Below are 15557 nucleotides of genomic sequence, written 5' to 3'. Positions count from 1 at the left end.
CAACTTCTAACTATAAAATAATTACGCAAAAGTTTAGTAAATATATTACAGACAGCTGGTCACTGTGTGCCATTCAACTTTGTATGTGTAACAAACTTTGAAAATGACTGTTATGAGCAGTTGTAATGTTAAATTTGGCAGCCATTAATTGAGAAACAAATAGTGAAAAGAGATAACTCACTTTCTTCCTGGATATGCGCTATTATCTGGACATCACCCACATTCATGGGCTTGCTAGCAGAAGAGTAACTGCTGTCAGAAGCACTGCTGAGCTGATCTTCATCCAATCCACTCTCACACGAAGCAGTACGACCACTATGCCGACTAATGCTACGAGTCACAGTCCCGTCCACAACTGAGAACGTACTGTTCATAATTTCAGAATTATTTGCAGTCTCCCGATCAATACACATAGTTGCATAGGGGAATCCTGTGTCCTGAGTTGGTAAGTCTGTTGCATTGATATTTCCTTGCTCCTTGGGTTTATGATTTGTCTGACCAGCAGAACATTTATTATTCAAAGTTGTATTGAACAGTAAGTTTTCTGTATTGAAATGAAAACCCGAATTGTTCTTTTTTTCATCACCCTGCAAATAATTAAAAAAACCATAGAATTCTAATAGTCTTAATTTAATTAAATATAAAATTGTCAAGGAAGAACATACAAACACAAACACCAGAATACCTATAGAAAATGCTTGACCAATGTTGCAGAGAAATGACTACATGTACTTTGTAACAGCGAAAAGTCAAGAAAATAGGAATGTAAGACAGCCATGTACATGAGGGATCAGGAGCAAAAGACAGAGTAGTAAGTGGGCAGGAAAGAAAGGCATGAATGGAAATGAGAGATGGAAAGGGATGTTAAACAATGTTCTGCAGATCATAAAGTCTTTACCACCAGAGCAATAGTCGAGAATAAATCCTCCCAAATTTGAGTCCAGTGACTTATCACTGTTCCACCTTGGAACAGGAGGAGGGAAAGAAGGCAGGGTAAGGAAGTACAGTATATAAGAGTGCAGAGCATGGAATATAAGGAAAGAGACTTGACGAGAGGAGGAGAGGAGAGGAGAACTGACAAATTGACAGAATTTAGAGCTAGGGAAAATGATGTGACATCAGCATATATACTTAAATTATTGCTTTTGGTGTTTTTGCTTTGCTGTCAATTCTGATGAGAAAATCCAATCACTGAATTGTCCAGTGTAACTCTTTCTTGAGCTACCTTCTCCTTCATTATGAATCCTACTCCTGTTATACTAATGTCTGCTTATGTTGACATTACCCTCTATCTGTCTGGCCACAAATCCTTATCTTTCTCCTTCACTTTACTTACCCACATTATATCTAAATGGAGACTGTATTCTCTTTTTCCATTTTCTTGCTTTCGTAATGCTTTCAGAATTGTGACATTACATGCTATGACTCAGAATGTCACTCTTTCATTGGTTAAGGTCACACTTCCGGCAGTCCCCTCTAAAGTATCTCAATGGGAGACTAGTCTGTAACCTTTTGCCCATGGAGAGATCATCATTAGTTTTTTGCCCCAATTACGAGCCACAAGTCCAGTGGATAAACACTGTATCTAATGCAGTAGTTGTCAATACCTTCTACATCCTCAGGGTGTTGGTCATTGATGATTCTTCCATCTTTTAAGGGCAGTTTCCTGTCCCAGAGACAAGAATGTACACCAAGCCTCTGGCCACTCTTCCACCCTATTTGACATGGCTGTTTGTAGAACAAGGGTGATTCCTTATACCAGACGCCAGTGGTGACTATAGTTGATGATTTTTATTCAAAATTTAAGCAGTGGCTGGAATCTAATCTGTAACCCATTCATTGTGATTACTAGCCCCTGATGCTACTCCTAGACTACAAATCCCTCATGTCATCAAAATCCAACAGACCACAACAGAATATAACTAAGGCCCTAGCCATTGATTTTGCTACTGAAGACACTCCGTAAGCTCTTGTCATTGGTACTGGCTCGCAGTTTGCATTTGTTGGTTTTTAGCAGTTCTACCTCCACTCTATCCTGCCTCTAATGGTGTAGCCTAATGATGTGTGAAATTTTAAAATGGCGAAGAAAAACTATTGACACTCACGACTACTGACTTTCCTTTTTATCCTATTAGGTAACACCAATCCATGATCAAGGCCCCGTGAAACTATTGCTCAGATGCCTTCATCATTCCTTGTTAAATCAGGTGCCGCCTCCATCAGTACAAGAAGAAGAAGAAGAAGAAGAAGAAGAAGCCACACTTTTCACAATGGACAGCCACATTTTGGTGCACATGATGTGACACACATCATCCAGAAAAGCTGCCACCTGGTGCTGGTTGCCCAGGAGCAGCTCTCCTACCACCAGAACATCCAAAGCCATACCCTAGCCTTCACAGGGGACCATGCCCACCTCATCCTACCCTCCCCTGTGCCCTATGGGCCAATTCAAGAGCAGGTGGATGGGGGGTGGCTGGAAGGGGGAGGGATCTTTTAATCACACTGAATGCAATGATGCTTTAATCGACATAATTATGCCTATGTCCTGCAGGGACACTAGTTGCAGAGTGGGAGGATAAACCCCCAGCAGTGGGTCACATGGCATAACAATCATGTCAGAGTGAAGGGCTGTCATACACTGCTACAATCTTACCTGTCGCAGCAAGAAGTTCAGAGCAAACTCTCCAGTGTAGTTATTTATAAAGACCTTGTCTGCGTACTTCTCTCTTGGACTGTGCTTTGGGCTTTGTTGATTCCTAACATTGATATTTGGTTAGCACACAGACTTCCCTGTCTGCCTAATGTGGTACTGTCTAATTCACTGTTGAACCGATAGTTGTGTTTTCAGTGAACAAACTAACAGCATATGGATGCACCGAGAGTGTGGCTCGTATTCAAGTGCTTCCCAGTCAAAGCCACAAATAGTGTTCTCCTGGAAAACCTGTGAATTTTTAAACTTCCACCACCTCCTTGAGTTTTTCATTCTGTGTATTTCTAGGAGAACCTTCTGCTATTTATTTTTGCATAATTTTTGTTTAATAAAATCTGCACTGTTGAAGAAGCAGATTTCTAACATCAGGTTTTGTACCCACTGTTTGGTTTTGTTTTGCTTTGCTTTAGGGCAGAAAAACAACAACAACAACAACAACAACAACAACAACAACTGGGGTCATACACGCCCAAGACAAAACTGTAGAACACGAAGACAGAGAGGAATCAAAAAATGGTTATACGTCAGTCCTAATGGGCATAATAGAAGACAACTACAAAAAGGCACATGGAAATGGGCTAAAAATGACACCATACAGAAACAGAGGTCCAAAACTAAAAATTTAATGGCTTTTGCCATATTGCTTTGGTAGGTAAAAAGTAAAACACGGTTGACAGCCCGCACATCATTTGCTAAATCAGCTGATAACTCAGATGGCAAACCCAAGTGGGAACATAAATGGTTAAAAAATAGGTATTCCACCAGGAAGTGGTGGACAGTTACAACTTGGGCGCAATGTGTACAAAGTGGTGGGGTGGCGCCACTTATCAAATGATGTTAGCTAAAAAGGCAGTACACAATACACAGCCTAGTTAACATGACTTCCTTCTGGTGGGAGGTCCAAGAGGAGGTCGTCCAAGCTGTTGGGAGAGGCTTAATAAGCCGGAGCTTATTCCCGTGAAGGGAGGTCCATTGGCGATACCAAAAGGACACCACTTCTTGATAGATGGCAACTCAGAGATCATCGGAGGGAATGGAAGAACTCACGGGCTGAGGTACAAGGACTGCAGCCTTGGCAGAAGTGTCAGCAGCCTTGTTTCCTGGCCGACCAACATGACTAGGAACCAACAGAAACATAACACTTGCTCCACAAAGAGTGAGCAAGAGACAGTTTTCCTGGACCCACTGCACTAAGGGATGGGCAGTGTACAGTGCACATAGACTCTGAAGAGTGCTGAGTGAGTCTGAGCAGAGGACACACCTGAAAAGGCTGTATTGCCAGATGTACTCTGTGGCCTGATACAAGGCAAAATGCTTGGCTGTAAATACTGAGCAGTGTGCTGGAAGCCAATATCGAAAGACATGGGTGCCAATGACGAAGGCACACCCGACCCCACAGTCAGTCCGTGTGCCATCAGTGTATACAAAGGCACTATTGCTAAGTTCCATGCGAAGGTCATGAAACTGAAGGCGATAGACCTAGGCTGGGGTAGTGTCCTTAGGAAGTAAATGAAGGCCAAAGTTAACGTGAAACACTTCGCAAAGCCTAGGTGGTGAAGGGTTCACACCCATCGGGAAAGTTGCAGAATGTGTGAAATTAAGCCACTGTAGCAAGTGCTGAAAGCGGACTCCAGGTGGTAACAGAAGAGAGGGATGCGCCCCATGCTGGCGATCAAAGGAGTCTTCAGAGGAGGTCGCATAGGATGGGTGGCCACGCATAGCAGACAAATGGTATGCATACTGGCTGAGGGGAAAGTCACAGTGGTAGGACAGTGGTCATTCAGCAGCTTCAGCATACAGACTCTCAACTTGGCTGGTGTACAAGGCACCCGTGGCCAAATGGATGCCACAATGGTGGATAGTGCTGAGACGGCGTGAGAGGTATGGACGTGCAGAACGGCGTCAGAGGGATGGACGTGCAGAGGGCATAAAACAAAGAACACACAGTATAGTTTTGAACAGACAAAGGACCAGTACAAACAGAGGAGTGTGGTTTGATCGACACCCCAGGAAGTACCATTGAGGGCACGTAGGACATTGAGGAACCACTTACAGCCGTCTGCCAGGTAAGACACATGGGAGGACCAAGAGTGTTTCCTATCGAGAATGAGCCCCAGGAATTTCGCAGTTTCAATGAACGAAAGGGCAACAGGCCCAAAATGTAAAGATGGTGGGAGAAACAATTTGCGCAGCCAGAAATTCATACACGGTTTTGCCAGTGGAAAAATGAAAGCCACTGTCGATGCTACAGGAGTACAGACAATCAAGACATCGCTGAAGATGTCGCTCAAAGAGACAGGTCCATGGAGAACGGCTTTAGATGGCAAAATCGTCAACAAAAAGTGAGCCAGAGATGCACGGCAGAAGACAGGCCATTATAGGGTTAATAGCTATAGCAATGAGAATGACACTCAGGACAGAACCCTGAGGCACACCATTTTCCCAGATAAAGGTGTCCAACAAGGCAGAGCCCACAAACCCTTTGAAAACTTGGTCTTTTAAAAATTCCTGAAGGAAACAGGGCAGGCGGCCACAGAAGTGCCGTGTGTAAAGAGTACGGACGATACCAGTTCTCCAGTAGGTGTCGTAGGCCTTCTCCAAATCAAAAAAAAATATGGCCACAGTCTGGGAGTTCCGCAGAAAACCATTCATGACACGGGTGGACAAAGTAACAAAAAATGTCAACTGCAGAACGGCACGCTGGAAATCCACACTGTGCGTTCGTCAGTAAATTGTGATACTCAAGCCACCATACCAGCCGAGCATGAGTCATACGTTCCATCACATGGCAAACGCATATGATAATAGAGATGGGGCAGTAGCAAGAAGGAAGGTTTTGTTGATACCAGGCTTAGGTATGGGTATGAAGGTGGCTTCACGCCAGCATCCAGGAAATATGCCCTCTGCCCAGATGTGGTTGTACGTGTTAAGCAGGAAGTGCTTGCCCGCAAGAGAAAGGTACTGCAACTTTTGAATGTGGACAGCGTCTGGCCCTGGGACGGAGGACTGGGATGAACTGAGAGCATGACCTAGCTCCCTCATAGTAAAGGGACACTGCAGCACTCACGATTTAGAGAAGAGAAGGACATCGCCTGAGCCTCCTCCACTTGTTTCTGATGGAGGAGGGCAGGGTGATAGTGGGAAGAGTTTGAAACTGCCATAAAATGGCGGCCCAAGGTGTTGGAGATTTGAATAGGGTCCACGATGACATCGTCTGCAACTGTCAGGCCGGATATTGGCGAATGGATCTTGGTCCCAGAGAGCCATTGGAGGTTGGCACACATGAGAAAGAAAGGGGTGGAACTGTTAAAAGAACTAGTGAATGAAATCCAGCTAGCTCTTTTGCTATATCAAAGAACGCAGCGCACTTTACATGCGTCTGTTTATAATGAATGCAGTTTGCCATTGTAATATTCAGATAGCCACCTGGAATGTGAGGACACTCAAGAGGCCTGGCAAGCTACAAGAAATTGGGAATGAGTTAGATAAGTATCAAGTGAAAATAGCAGCAATACAAGAAACTAGATGGAAAGGGCAAGGAATGACAGGGTGGGGGGAACATTTAATGATGCATAGCGGTGGAGATACAGGCCTTTATGGCAATGGTTTCCTTCTACATAGGTCTCTGAAGGCTAATGTAATTGGTTTTACGGCAGTAAGTGACAGAATGTGTTCTCTAAGGATAAGGGCAAAATTTTTTAACGTTACAATAGTGAATGTCTATGCCCCTATGGAGGAGGCAGACAAAGATGCAAAGGATATATTGTATGTCAAATTGGAAGAAGAAACTGGTAGAATTCAAAGGCACGATATGACAATAATACTTGGAGACCTAAATGCAAAAATAGGGAAAGAAGAGGTATACAGAAGTGTAACAGGAAAGGAAAGGCTACACAATGACAGTAACGATAATGGGCTCAGACTGATAGACTTTGCCAGTGGGAAAAACATGATAATAAAAAGCACTTGTCACCCAAGGAAAGATATTAAGAAATGTACATGGGTATCACCAGACGGAAACACAAGAAACTAAACAGATCACGTACTCATAGACAAAAGGCATGCATCAGATATTATGGAAGTTAGCGGCTGCAGAGGGGCAGATGGAGAGACAGACCACTACTTAGTATGAATTAGATGTAGGCAGAAGATAGATTTGGTAAGAAACCAAAGGAGTAAGATAAGAATGAAACACAATATACAAAGACTCCAAACAAAGGAAACACACGAAGAATATAGGAAGAAACTATAAGAGATGTCGGAAGCAGGGAGATACACAGGGAATGAAGATAACGTGGAAACTAAATGGGAGTCGTTGAAAACTGCCATTAGCGTAGCTGCGGAAGAGATACTGAAGAGATAACAACACACAAGGGTGGTTAAATGGTTCGACAAGGAATGCTTAACAGTAATACACAAGAGAAATGGAGCGAGACGGAGAGTGTTGCAAAGGAACATGAGGTTAGCAGCAGAATAATACAGAGAAAAGAGGAAAAAAGCAGGTAAGCTTTGTAGGGTAAAGAAAAGACAGCATGAAAGGTGAGGGATAGAGCAGCTGGACAAAATGGGACAATAAAGAGATCAGAAGGTTCTATGAAAGAACAAGAGATTTGAAGGAAGGTTTCCAACCTCTAGCAGTTTTTTTTAATAAGGATAAGGACAGAAATCTAATTGGAGATAGAGGCAAAGTCCTAGAAAGGTGGCAAGAGTATCTTACTGAACAACTTGATGGGAAAGGACGGGATAAAGAAGAAGGAACCATGATTGAGAATGAAAGGGAACAGGACTCAGAATTGGAATCAGAGTTAGATGTAGAGGATCGGGAAGAGGAAGTACTAACAGAGCTAGAGGAAGTGAAGAATGCTATCAAGAGCCTAAAAAATAATAAAGCAGCAGGAAAGACAGCATAGAGGCCGAATTATTGAAATATGAGGGAAAGAAAATGGAGGAGGCAGTGCAAGAATCGATAAAGGAAATATGGATAAAGGAGGTAATGCCTAAGGACTGGAACATTGGAATTATCTACCCGTTACAAGTCAGAATGTAGTAATTATCGTGGAATCACTCTCTTTGATGTAACATATAACATATTCAGTAAAATTTTAGCCTCCAGACTTGCCGGGACGATAGAAGGGATATTCAGTGACTATCAAGGCTGGATTTAGGAGGAACAGATCCATGATGGATCAGATATGTTTATTATGACAAGTGGTTGAGAAGATTTATGAATATGACAAGCAACTACATCAGTTGTACACTGATTTTAAGCAATCGTACGGCAGCCTACGCAGGAAGAAAATTATGCAGATCGTGAAAGAATTTAGAATCCCACTAAAACTGGTCAATTTAATAGAAATGACAATGAAAGCAACAGTGTGTAAAGTAAGAATAGAGCAAGAACTGTCTGGAGAATTCCAAGTACAGAAGGGGTGCGACAGGGAGACGTGATCTCTACAATGCTATTTAATTTAGTTTCAGAAAAGGTGATGCAGCAAATGCTGATAAACCCAGGAGGATCAATACTTAATCGGCAAGTTCAAGTGGTAGCATATGCAGATGATGTAGCACTAATGGCAAGGAATGTAAGGGCACTAAAGGGGAACTACAATACGTTAGAGGAAGCAGCAAGAGAAATAGGTTTAGAAGTAAACATAAACAAAACAAAGTATATGGTGATGGGGGAGCCCAATATAAACAGACAAAAGAATTCAATAGTAATGAATGGGAAAGAATATGAAAGAGTAAAAACATTTAAATATATCAGTTCTGCAATAATGGAGGACAATAAAGTGGCAGTAGAAATTAAAGAAAGGATAGTGAGTGGAAATCATTGCTATTTTGCCTTGCAGAACATATTTAATTTGAGGAATGTTAGTAGGAATACAAGAATCAAAATATACATGACCATATTAAGACCTATAGTAATATATGGATCAGAAGGCTGGGTACTGACATTAAAGGATAACTGCTTATTGAGATGGGAAAGAAAGATACTGAGAAGGATTTTTGGAGCAGTGGGAGAGGAAGATGACTGGAGAGAAAGGGCAAATGAACTAAGAACACTTTTTGGACAGATGGATATTGTTGTTAAAATTAAGCAGGGAAGAATATGATGGGCAGGACATGTGCAGAGAATGCCAGAAACTCAGAGTGTCAAGAAAGTTTTCATGGGAAAACCTGATGGGAGAAGGAGAAGAGATAGACCCAGGAAAGCCGGCCGGGTGGTACTAGACGCTACAGTCTGGAACCGCGTGACCGGTACGGTCGCAGGTTCGAATCCTGCCTCGGACATGGATGTGTGTGATGTCCTTAGGTTAGTTGGGTTTAAGTAGTTCTAAGTTCTAGGGGACTGATGACCTTAGAAGTTAAGTCCCATAGTGCTCAGAGCCATTTGAACCAAGACCCAGGAAAAGGTGGCTGGATGATATGGAAGAAGATCTAAAGGCGATGAGAATAAGAAATTGGAGAAGGCAACGGACAGAGTAGAATGGAGGCAGGTGGTACAAGAGGCCAAGGTTCTTCAAGGACTGTAGAGCCAACCAAGAAGAAGTTTGCCATCGTAGGATGGTGGTTAAAAATGCGGAGAGCATGTCTCGGTGTGCGAATTACGTCGCGGCATGCCTCAGTCCACCAAGGGACTGGGACATGACAGGAAAAAAAGAGGAAGTGTGAGGAATGGAACGTTCTGCAGCAGTAAGGCAGAAGAGGTTAAGTTGGTTAAGAAAATCAGCCAAGAGGGCACCTCTCTGACAGGTCCTGGGAGAACCCCAAAGGGGATGATGTGCATTAAAGTCACCGACTAGCAAAGGGGGGAGGCAGCTCCCCAATAAGCCGAAGGAAGTCTGCCCTTGCGACATTGAATGACAGTGGGACATAAATGGTACAGAGGGAAAATGTCAGGTGGGGAAGGAAAAGGTGAACTGCAACAGCTTGAAGATGGGTATTCAGGGAGATGGGTTGATTATGAATGTCATCCCATATGAGCAGCATGACGCCCCCATGAGATGGACTACTGACCTCAGGGGGAAGGTCAAAATGAACCAGTAAGAAATGTGAAAGCTCAAAGTGGTCTTGAGGGTGCAATTTCGTTTCCTGAAGGCAGACTACAAGGGGCCACTGCAATGCTAGAAGCAGCCGTAAACCTTCTTTGTGGGACCAAAGGCAGCAAACGTTCCACTGGTCGCGATGAAGACATGTAGGTGTGTCACCCCAGCAGCCGCCGAGTGACAGCCATTGAATAGTCACTACTACAGTGAGGATCCTGCTCCATGGGGCCCACAGAAGCAACAGCTTGCATGTGTAGTCAATCTGTGGAGTCAAACACTGAAAAACGGTTGGGGTGTGAACCCGTGACACGGAGGCCAGCCGGGCTAATATATCACGTGGCAACACCGTCAAGGAGGATTTTCAAGTTGGTGAAGGAGAAGACCATTTGCCTTTGGTGGACTTCTTCGAGCCTTTCTGGTTAAAGGAAGACTCAGGTGTTGTTTGGCTGGAGGAATGGAGGAAGTCTTCACAGGAGTACTCCTTCAGTCCTTTCTGACTTATTGGTTGTGTAGCTGGTGGTTTCTCCACTTGAGGCGAGAGTTTGATGGCTTGTTGCACAGCTGGACAGGGGGATGGCAATGCTACCTTGACACTGGACAATTTCACAACCTCAGAGCAGAATTGGAGGTTGCATGTCTGCATGGCCATGTCCTTCATGGAGCGAGGGTTAACAAGAACAGAACTCTAGGTCCCAGACGAGAGAACGCATGGTTTGCGACTAGCCAGCAACTTGCGAGCGACCGGGTAAGGCACTTTTTCTTTTACCTGGATCTCCTGGACAGCCCACTCATCAAGACACACAGGAGAATCCTGAGGGGGTCGTATGGCAACCATTGCAGTTGATACAGCGGGGCGGAGGCGGCAGACAATCGCCCCACGTGTGCATCCCTACCACAGGTTACACATTTGACTGGGTGTCTACAAGACATTCTAGTGTTGTTGAAATGATGACACTGGTAGCAGCGTATCCGGTTCAGAATGTACAGTCGCAAGGGGAATTTTTGTAAGTAATACTTCGGAATCAAGAGTACCAAAAGCTCTGCTAGAATCAAGCAGAGAGAAAATGATCGCTTCACATCTGCCCATGAAATGTTTGATGTAGTCAGTCACCTTAATTAATGCAGTTGCTGTGCCAGTGTTTTTGAAAGCCTGATTTTTCAGCTGCTCATTAAGAAACTACTCAAAGGTTTTAGATACGACAAGTGATTTATTGGCATACAATTGTATGATGACCGAGTTGTCTTTACTGAGAGTTCGTTGAGTTAAGCTTTGTTTCCACTCTATAGGACACGTACCACCAACGACACAAACTGAAGATATCTGTAAAAGAAGTTCATATTAGTGATTCAGTTTCTTGTTATTCCAACTGACCTCTGTGTCTACAAGACATGGCCATACATTCCCTAACTTAAAAAGAAGTTGTGACATTTTAAAGTATCTGTCACAAAGAGTGAAGAACAGTTTCTTTTTAAGAGACAGCTATGCTTAACACACACTTTTCAAACCCTACTCGTGATGTTACTTTTGCAGTGGGCAAATGGAACAATAACAATCAGTAAGTCTGATTTTTCAGTGTCCTTTCATATAATATGTAAGAATCATCATGCACCGAGTTAAACTTTTCATTCTTTCACATTTGTGGATTTACACCAGAAAATTTAATGTCAAGGTTGAAATATACATACAGTATCCGTTCCAAAAGTTAAGAATAATTTTTGGTAGTTGAAAATGCTGGCTGTCACGATGGAGTTTCAGACGGAGAAGTTGGTGACGGATTTAAGCTTTGAAACAGAGCTGGTGTCAGTTGCTTGCAGGCAGTAGCTGATGCAGGGTCACGTCCTGCACAGACGTGTCTACTGCACCATCATCAAGCAAAAATGGAGCAGTTTTGGGAGCAGCATTTAACAATCAAACTGTGTGAGACTGGGGAAAAATGGGGCACAGGTGCTTGAAATTCTTTGAAAGGCCTATGGTGATAAGGCGATGAAACAAAGCCAAAATTTTATGTGTCGCAGGAGGTTGCGGGGAGGTCAGGAGTCCATCAGTCACGACGATCGTTCGGCACACTCGTAGACATCACAAACAGATGATTCAATGCAAAAAGTGCACCAAGTTATGGACAAGGACGGACAGTTAAGTGTTTGGACGATTGCAGAAGCATGTAATCAAAACAATCGTTCACCACATTTTAACTAGGATCTTCAAATGAGGAAAGTCTGCGTGAAAATGGTGCCAAAAGTCCTGATGAGTGAGATGAAGGAGCAGTGTTTGCCGAAGTGCCAGGAATTGCTTGACCACTACGAAAAGGACCCATAATTTTGATGGAGAGAGATCGCAGGGGATGAGACATGGATTCTTAGTACAATCCCAAAACAAAGAATCAGAGCAGTGAGTGTCACACCAAGGAGCCTCCTCACCTGAAAAAAAGCAAGGTTGAGCAAATCGGGAGTCAAGGCCATGCTCATTATGTTTTTCGACAGAAACTCTGTTGTTCACAGTGAATTTGTGCCACAAGGACAAGCAGTCAACAAGGAGTTTTACTGCAAAGTGCTCAAATGGTTGTGCAACAGGGTTTGATGCGCATGAAAAGAAATTTGCGACAATTGGATTGCGCACTATGACAATGCGTCAAGCCACACAGAGCTCATTGTCTCCCAGTTGCTGGCCAAAATGGGTGTGGCAGTGCTGCCCTAGCCACCATACAGCCCTGATCTGGTGCCAGTGGACTTCTTTTTATTCCCAAGGTTCAAAAAAACCCTGAACGGAATTCAGCATAGGATGCTTGAGGTGGTAAAAGCAGCTACGATGATGACACTGGACGAGACTCCCGCTGGCTTCCAGGTGACCTTCAATGATTAAGTAAAGCATTGGCAATGGTGCAATGAAGCAGGGGGGAGAATACTTTGGAAAGTTATGAAAAGATTTTAGACTGATACTGAATAAATTATTTTTAAATTTCATTTCAGGAATTTTGGGGCAGACCCTGTATGATAACATGTTTAAACAATTGGAAGTCTGGATAGAATAGCAACAACATAGAAAGGATAGATTGCTACTCACCACAAAGAGACAGGTACAATGAAAAACAACTGCTAAAATATAGCTGCAGTCAGGCCCCAGCATCCAGCTTGTGCTTGTGTGTGTTTTCTTCTTTGGATGGAGATCTCTTTCTGCAAGCTTAAATATTTTATCTATATTTTAGCAGCCTTTTTCACTGTGCCTGCTCAACACCACCTCTCTATCCTTTCCATATTCTTATAATACTGTGTTTGTTAGATGAATACTCTGTGACCGACACAAACCTAAGAAAGAAGGCTAGATGGCGTAAAAAGAACACCTGCCACAATAATGGTGCACTATTATCTCAAGCCATCCACTGGGTGCCACCAACTGCGTGCCGGCCTGTGGCCAGCTAGTTACCGAAACCAGCGACACTTCGGTATGTGGTGTAGATGACATTTGTGGCAGCAACAAACAAAAACCCACTTTATTGTGTATAAATATTGCCCAACTAGCCAGGCAGGTCATCAAATCAGCAAGTCACCAAGTCGGCTTCCGTCAAGGTGTCTGCTTCCTCTGTGAGGTTGCTACCACTCCATAGTCATTCTGCCAGGGGTGCAGCTGCAACATCCATGGGCTGAGTGTCGAACTGAGGTCCTCCTGGCCACTGACTTGTTAGGTGTCAGCCAGTGCCAGATCCGCTAGCCAGATACCACACTGGGGTTCACCCACCAGACATCTATGCTTTGTCACTCACCATCCTGGACTTGGCCTAGCTGTGCCAGTCTGTCACATCAGCTCCAGACAGCTCTGCTGGTTATGTTTACCATGCTATGTCATGTCACAGCTGGGCTGTGGTGGGAGCGACAGCTGCAAGTGTCTTCACTACAATGTTCAGCTGCCCTGGTGGGTTGATGCCCACCTTCCAGCACCTGACATGTGGACTTGAGCTACTAATATGATCTGTTGCAAAGTAATAAAGGGATTTTATGTCACTGTTCAGATTTAGACAAACCCTGACCCACCATCATCCATCAGAGAGCACACACACACACACACACAGACACACACACACACACACACACACACACACACACACACACACACACCCCTCTTATTTGTAATATGTTAAACCTTTTTAAAAAAAAAATATCACCTGAAGATGGGAGGATGCTATGCTCTTAAGCCTTAAAACAGATAATAGTTTTACGGTTAATAATTCCTAAAAGTGAATGGTTGCTGGAGTTTTCTCCAGAAATCAAATTCTTATTTTACATATCTGATGAACTTGCTTTATGTGGATTCAATCAAAGAAGTTTACAACTGTTTACTTGCTTATATCAAGATGAAATTTTTAATTATTAAGCAAAAATGAGCATCCAAAAAATCCAGTTTTGTTGAAATATATATTTAAAAAATCATAAAACTCAAAAACCAATGAAATCTTTTTCCTACTTATGAGGCCCATTAATTCTCATTGTCCTATGACTTTAGCAATATGAGAATCACTACACTGTTTAGTGAACAAAAATTTAAAACATTGTTGCATAAATGATGACAGATAAAATATAAGGTGCTGCTTTTAATTTTAATCCAAAGGCTGCAGTTCCTCACTTTTCAACAATTCACAGAGTCTTCAAGGGACAGGAAACACACAGGAGCTGGCAACATGCTGGTGTCACTATATGTTCTCCAACATTGCAAAAAACAAAATTCTGAATTGTCTCAAGTACATATCCAAAGCAGTTCCCAGTCTCTCACCACTGTCGCCAAGGTAGGCTTGATTGGACTTCAGTCTGCAGACTCTGCACGCATTCCAGCATCTGGGTGTCTGATCAGTCAATCTTCAGTTTATTTGATGTTTGCACACTACTGTTACTGTGCACTATGTGCTAGACAGCAAGGCCGACCAGCTGGCAGCATACATTGTTCTCCAGCATGAGTGTGTCATCCTGAATCCATCCACGACAGAACTCTAGCACTTCAATTCGAGCTGCAGGCATCTTACCTTTCATGGCTAAGTTTATCATTACACTTTGTGATGCGGCAGCAATATTATTTGGAGAGTACCAACATATCAAAGTCTCCATAGAAACAATATCCCAGAAACACAAAAAATTAAAAATATCACAGGACCATACCACCAAGTCCCAAAATTCTTCACCAAATTGGAGGTACTGGCAACAAAACACTGCTTGTTTCTCTATAATAAGATATAATGGTTTGGTTTCTAAGCCTGTGGAGAATGAAACCAGCAGCATGAAGGTGTTGGTGGACAGTAATAGCACTCACTCACTGACACAATGAGGTTTCTGTGCACTCCTGTAACTGATAGACTTTTGTTTCAACGCTCGTTATTAAAATGGCTAAATCTTGGTCCCCAGCAGTTGATTTAAACCTCAATGCATTTTTGTGAGTTCTAAGCCATTTGCTCTCCTCTTGTTGTCTTCTTACTCATATATTCTTTACATTTGAGATAATCCTGCAACATGTGCAATTGGGCAACAACATCGCCACATAACAACTACATGACCACTAGTTACCTTTGATAACTAAGGCACGCTGAAAAAAGAAAACCCTCTTATTTGCCCTATTCTTATATAAATGTTGACATAATCTGAGCCATCTATCACTGAAAAAGACTAACTGCAACAGCACAAGACTCAAAATTGTACCCAAAACTATGACCCATACCCTAGTGTTCATAATGATCATTTTAACCACAGATTGGTAGGTGTTGCTCAGCAACATGTCAGTTCACTAACTGTAGACTATATCCTTTAGTCCGTTGTAAGGTTGA

General features: G+C 43.0%; 1 protein-coding gene across 2 annotated transcripts in view; it reads right to left on the bottom strand.

Annotated features, from left to right (window-relative positions):
- Nucleotides 1-15557, bottom strand: part of LOC126199062 (uncharacterized) — a 165182-nt gene that overhangs the window by 77840 nt on the left and 71785 nt on the right. For both annotated transcript variants that reach the window (XM_049935773.1, XM_049935774.1), the window contains exon 5: nucleotides 182-587. In XM_049935773.1, coding sequence (XP_049791730.1) covers nucleotides 182-587 — 406 coding nt within the window. The remainder of the gene's footprint in view (nucleotides 1-181; nucleotides 588-15557) is intronic.

The sequence above is a fragment of the Schistocerca nitens genome, chromosome 8, assembly GCF_023898315.1.
Source record: "Schistocerca nitens isolate TAMUIC-IGC-003100 chromosome 8, iqSchNite1.1, whole genome shotgun sequence".
NCBI lineage: Eukaryota > Metazoa > Arthropoda > Insecta > Orthoptera > Acrididae > Schistocerca > Schistocerca nitens.
Note: the sequence above shows the minus strand (reverse complement) of the source record. Positions and strands in the feature narration are given on the sequence as shown.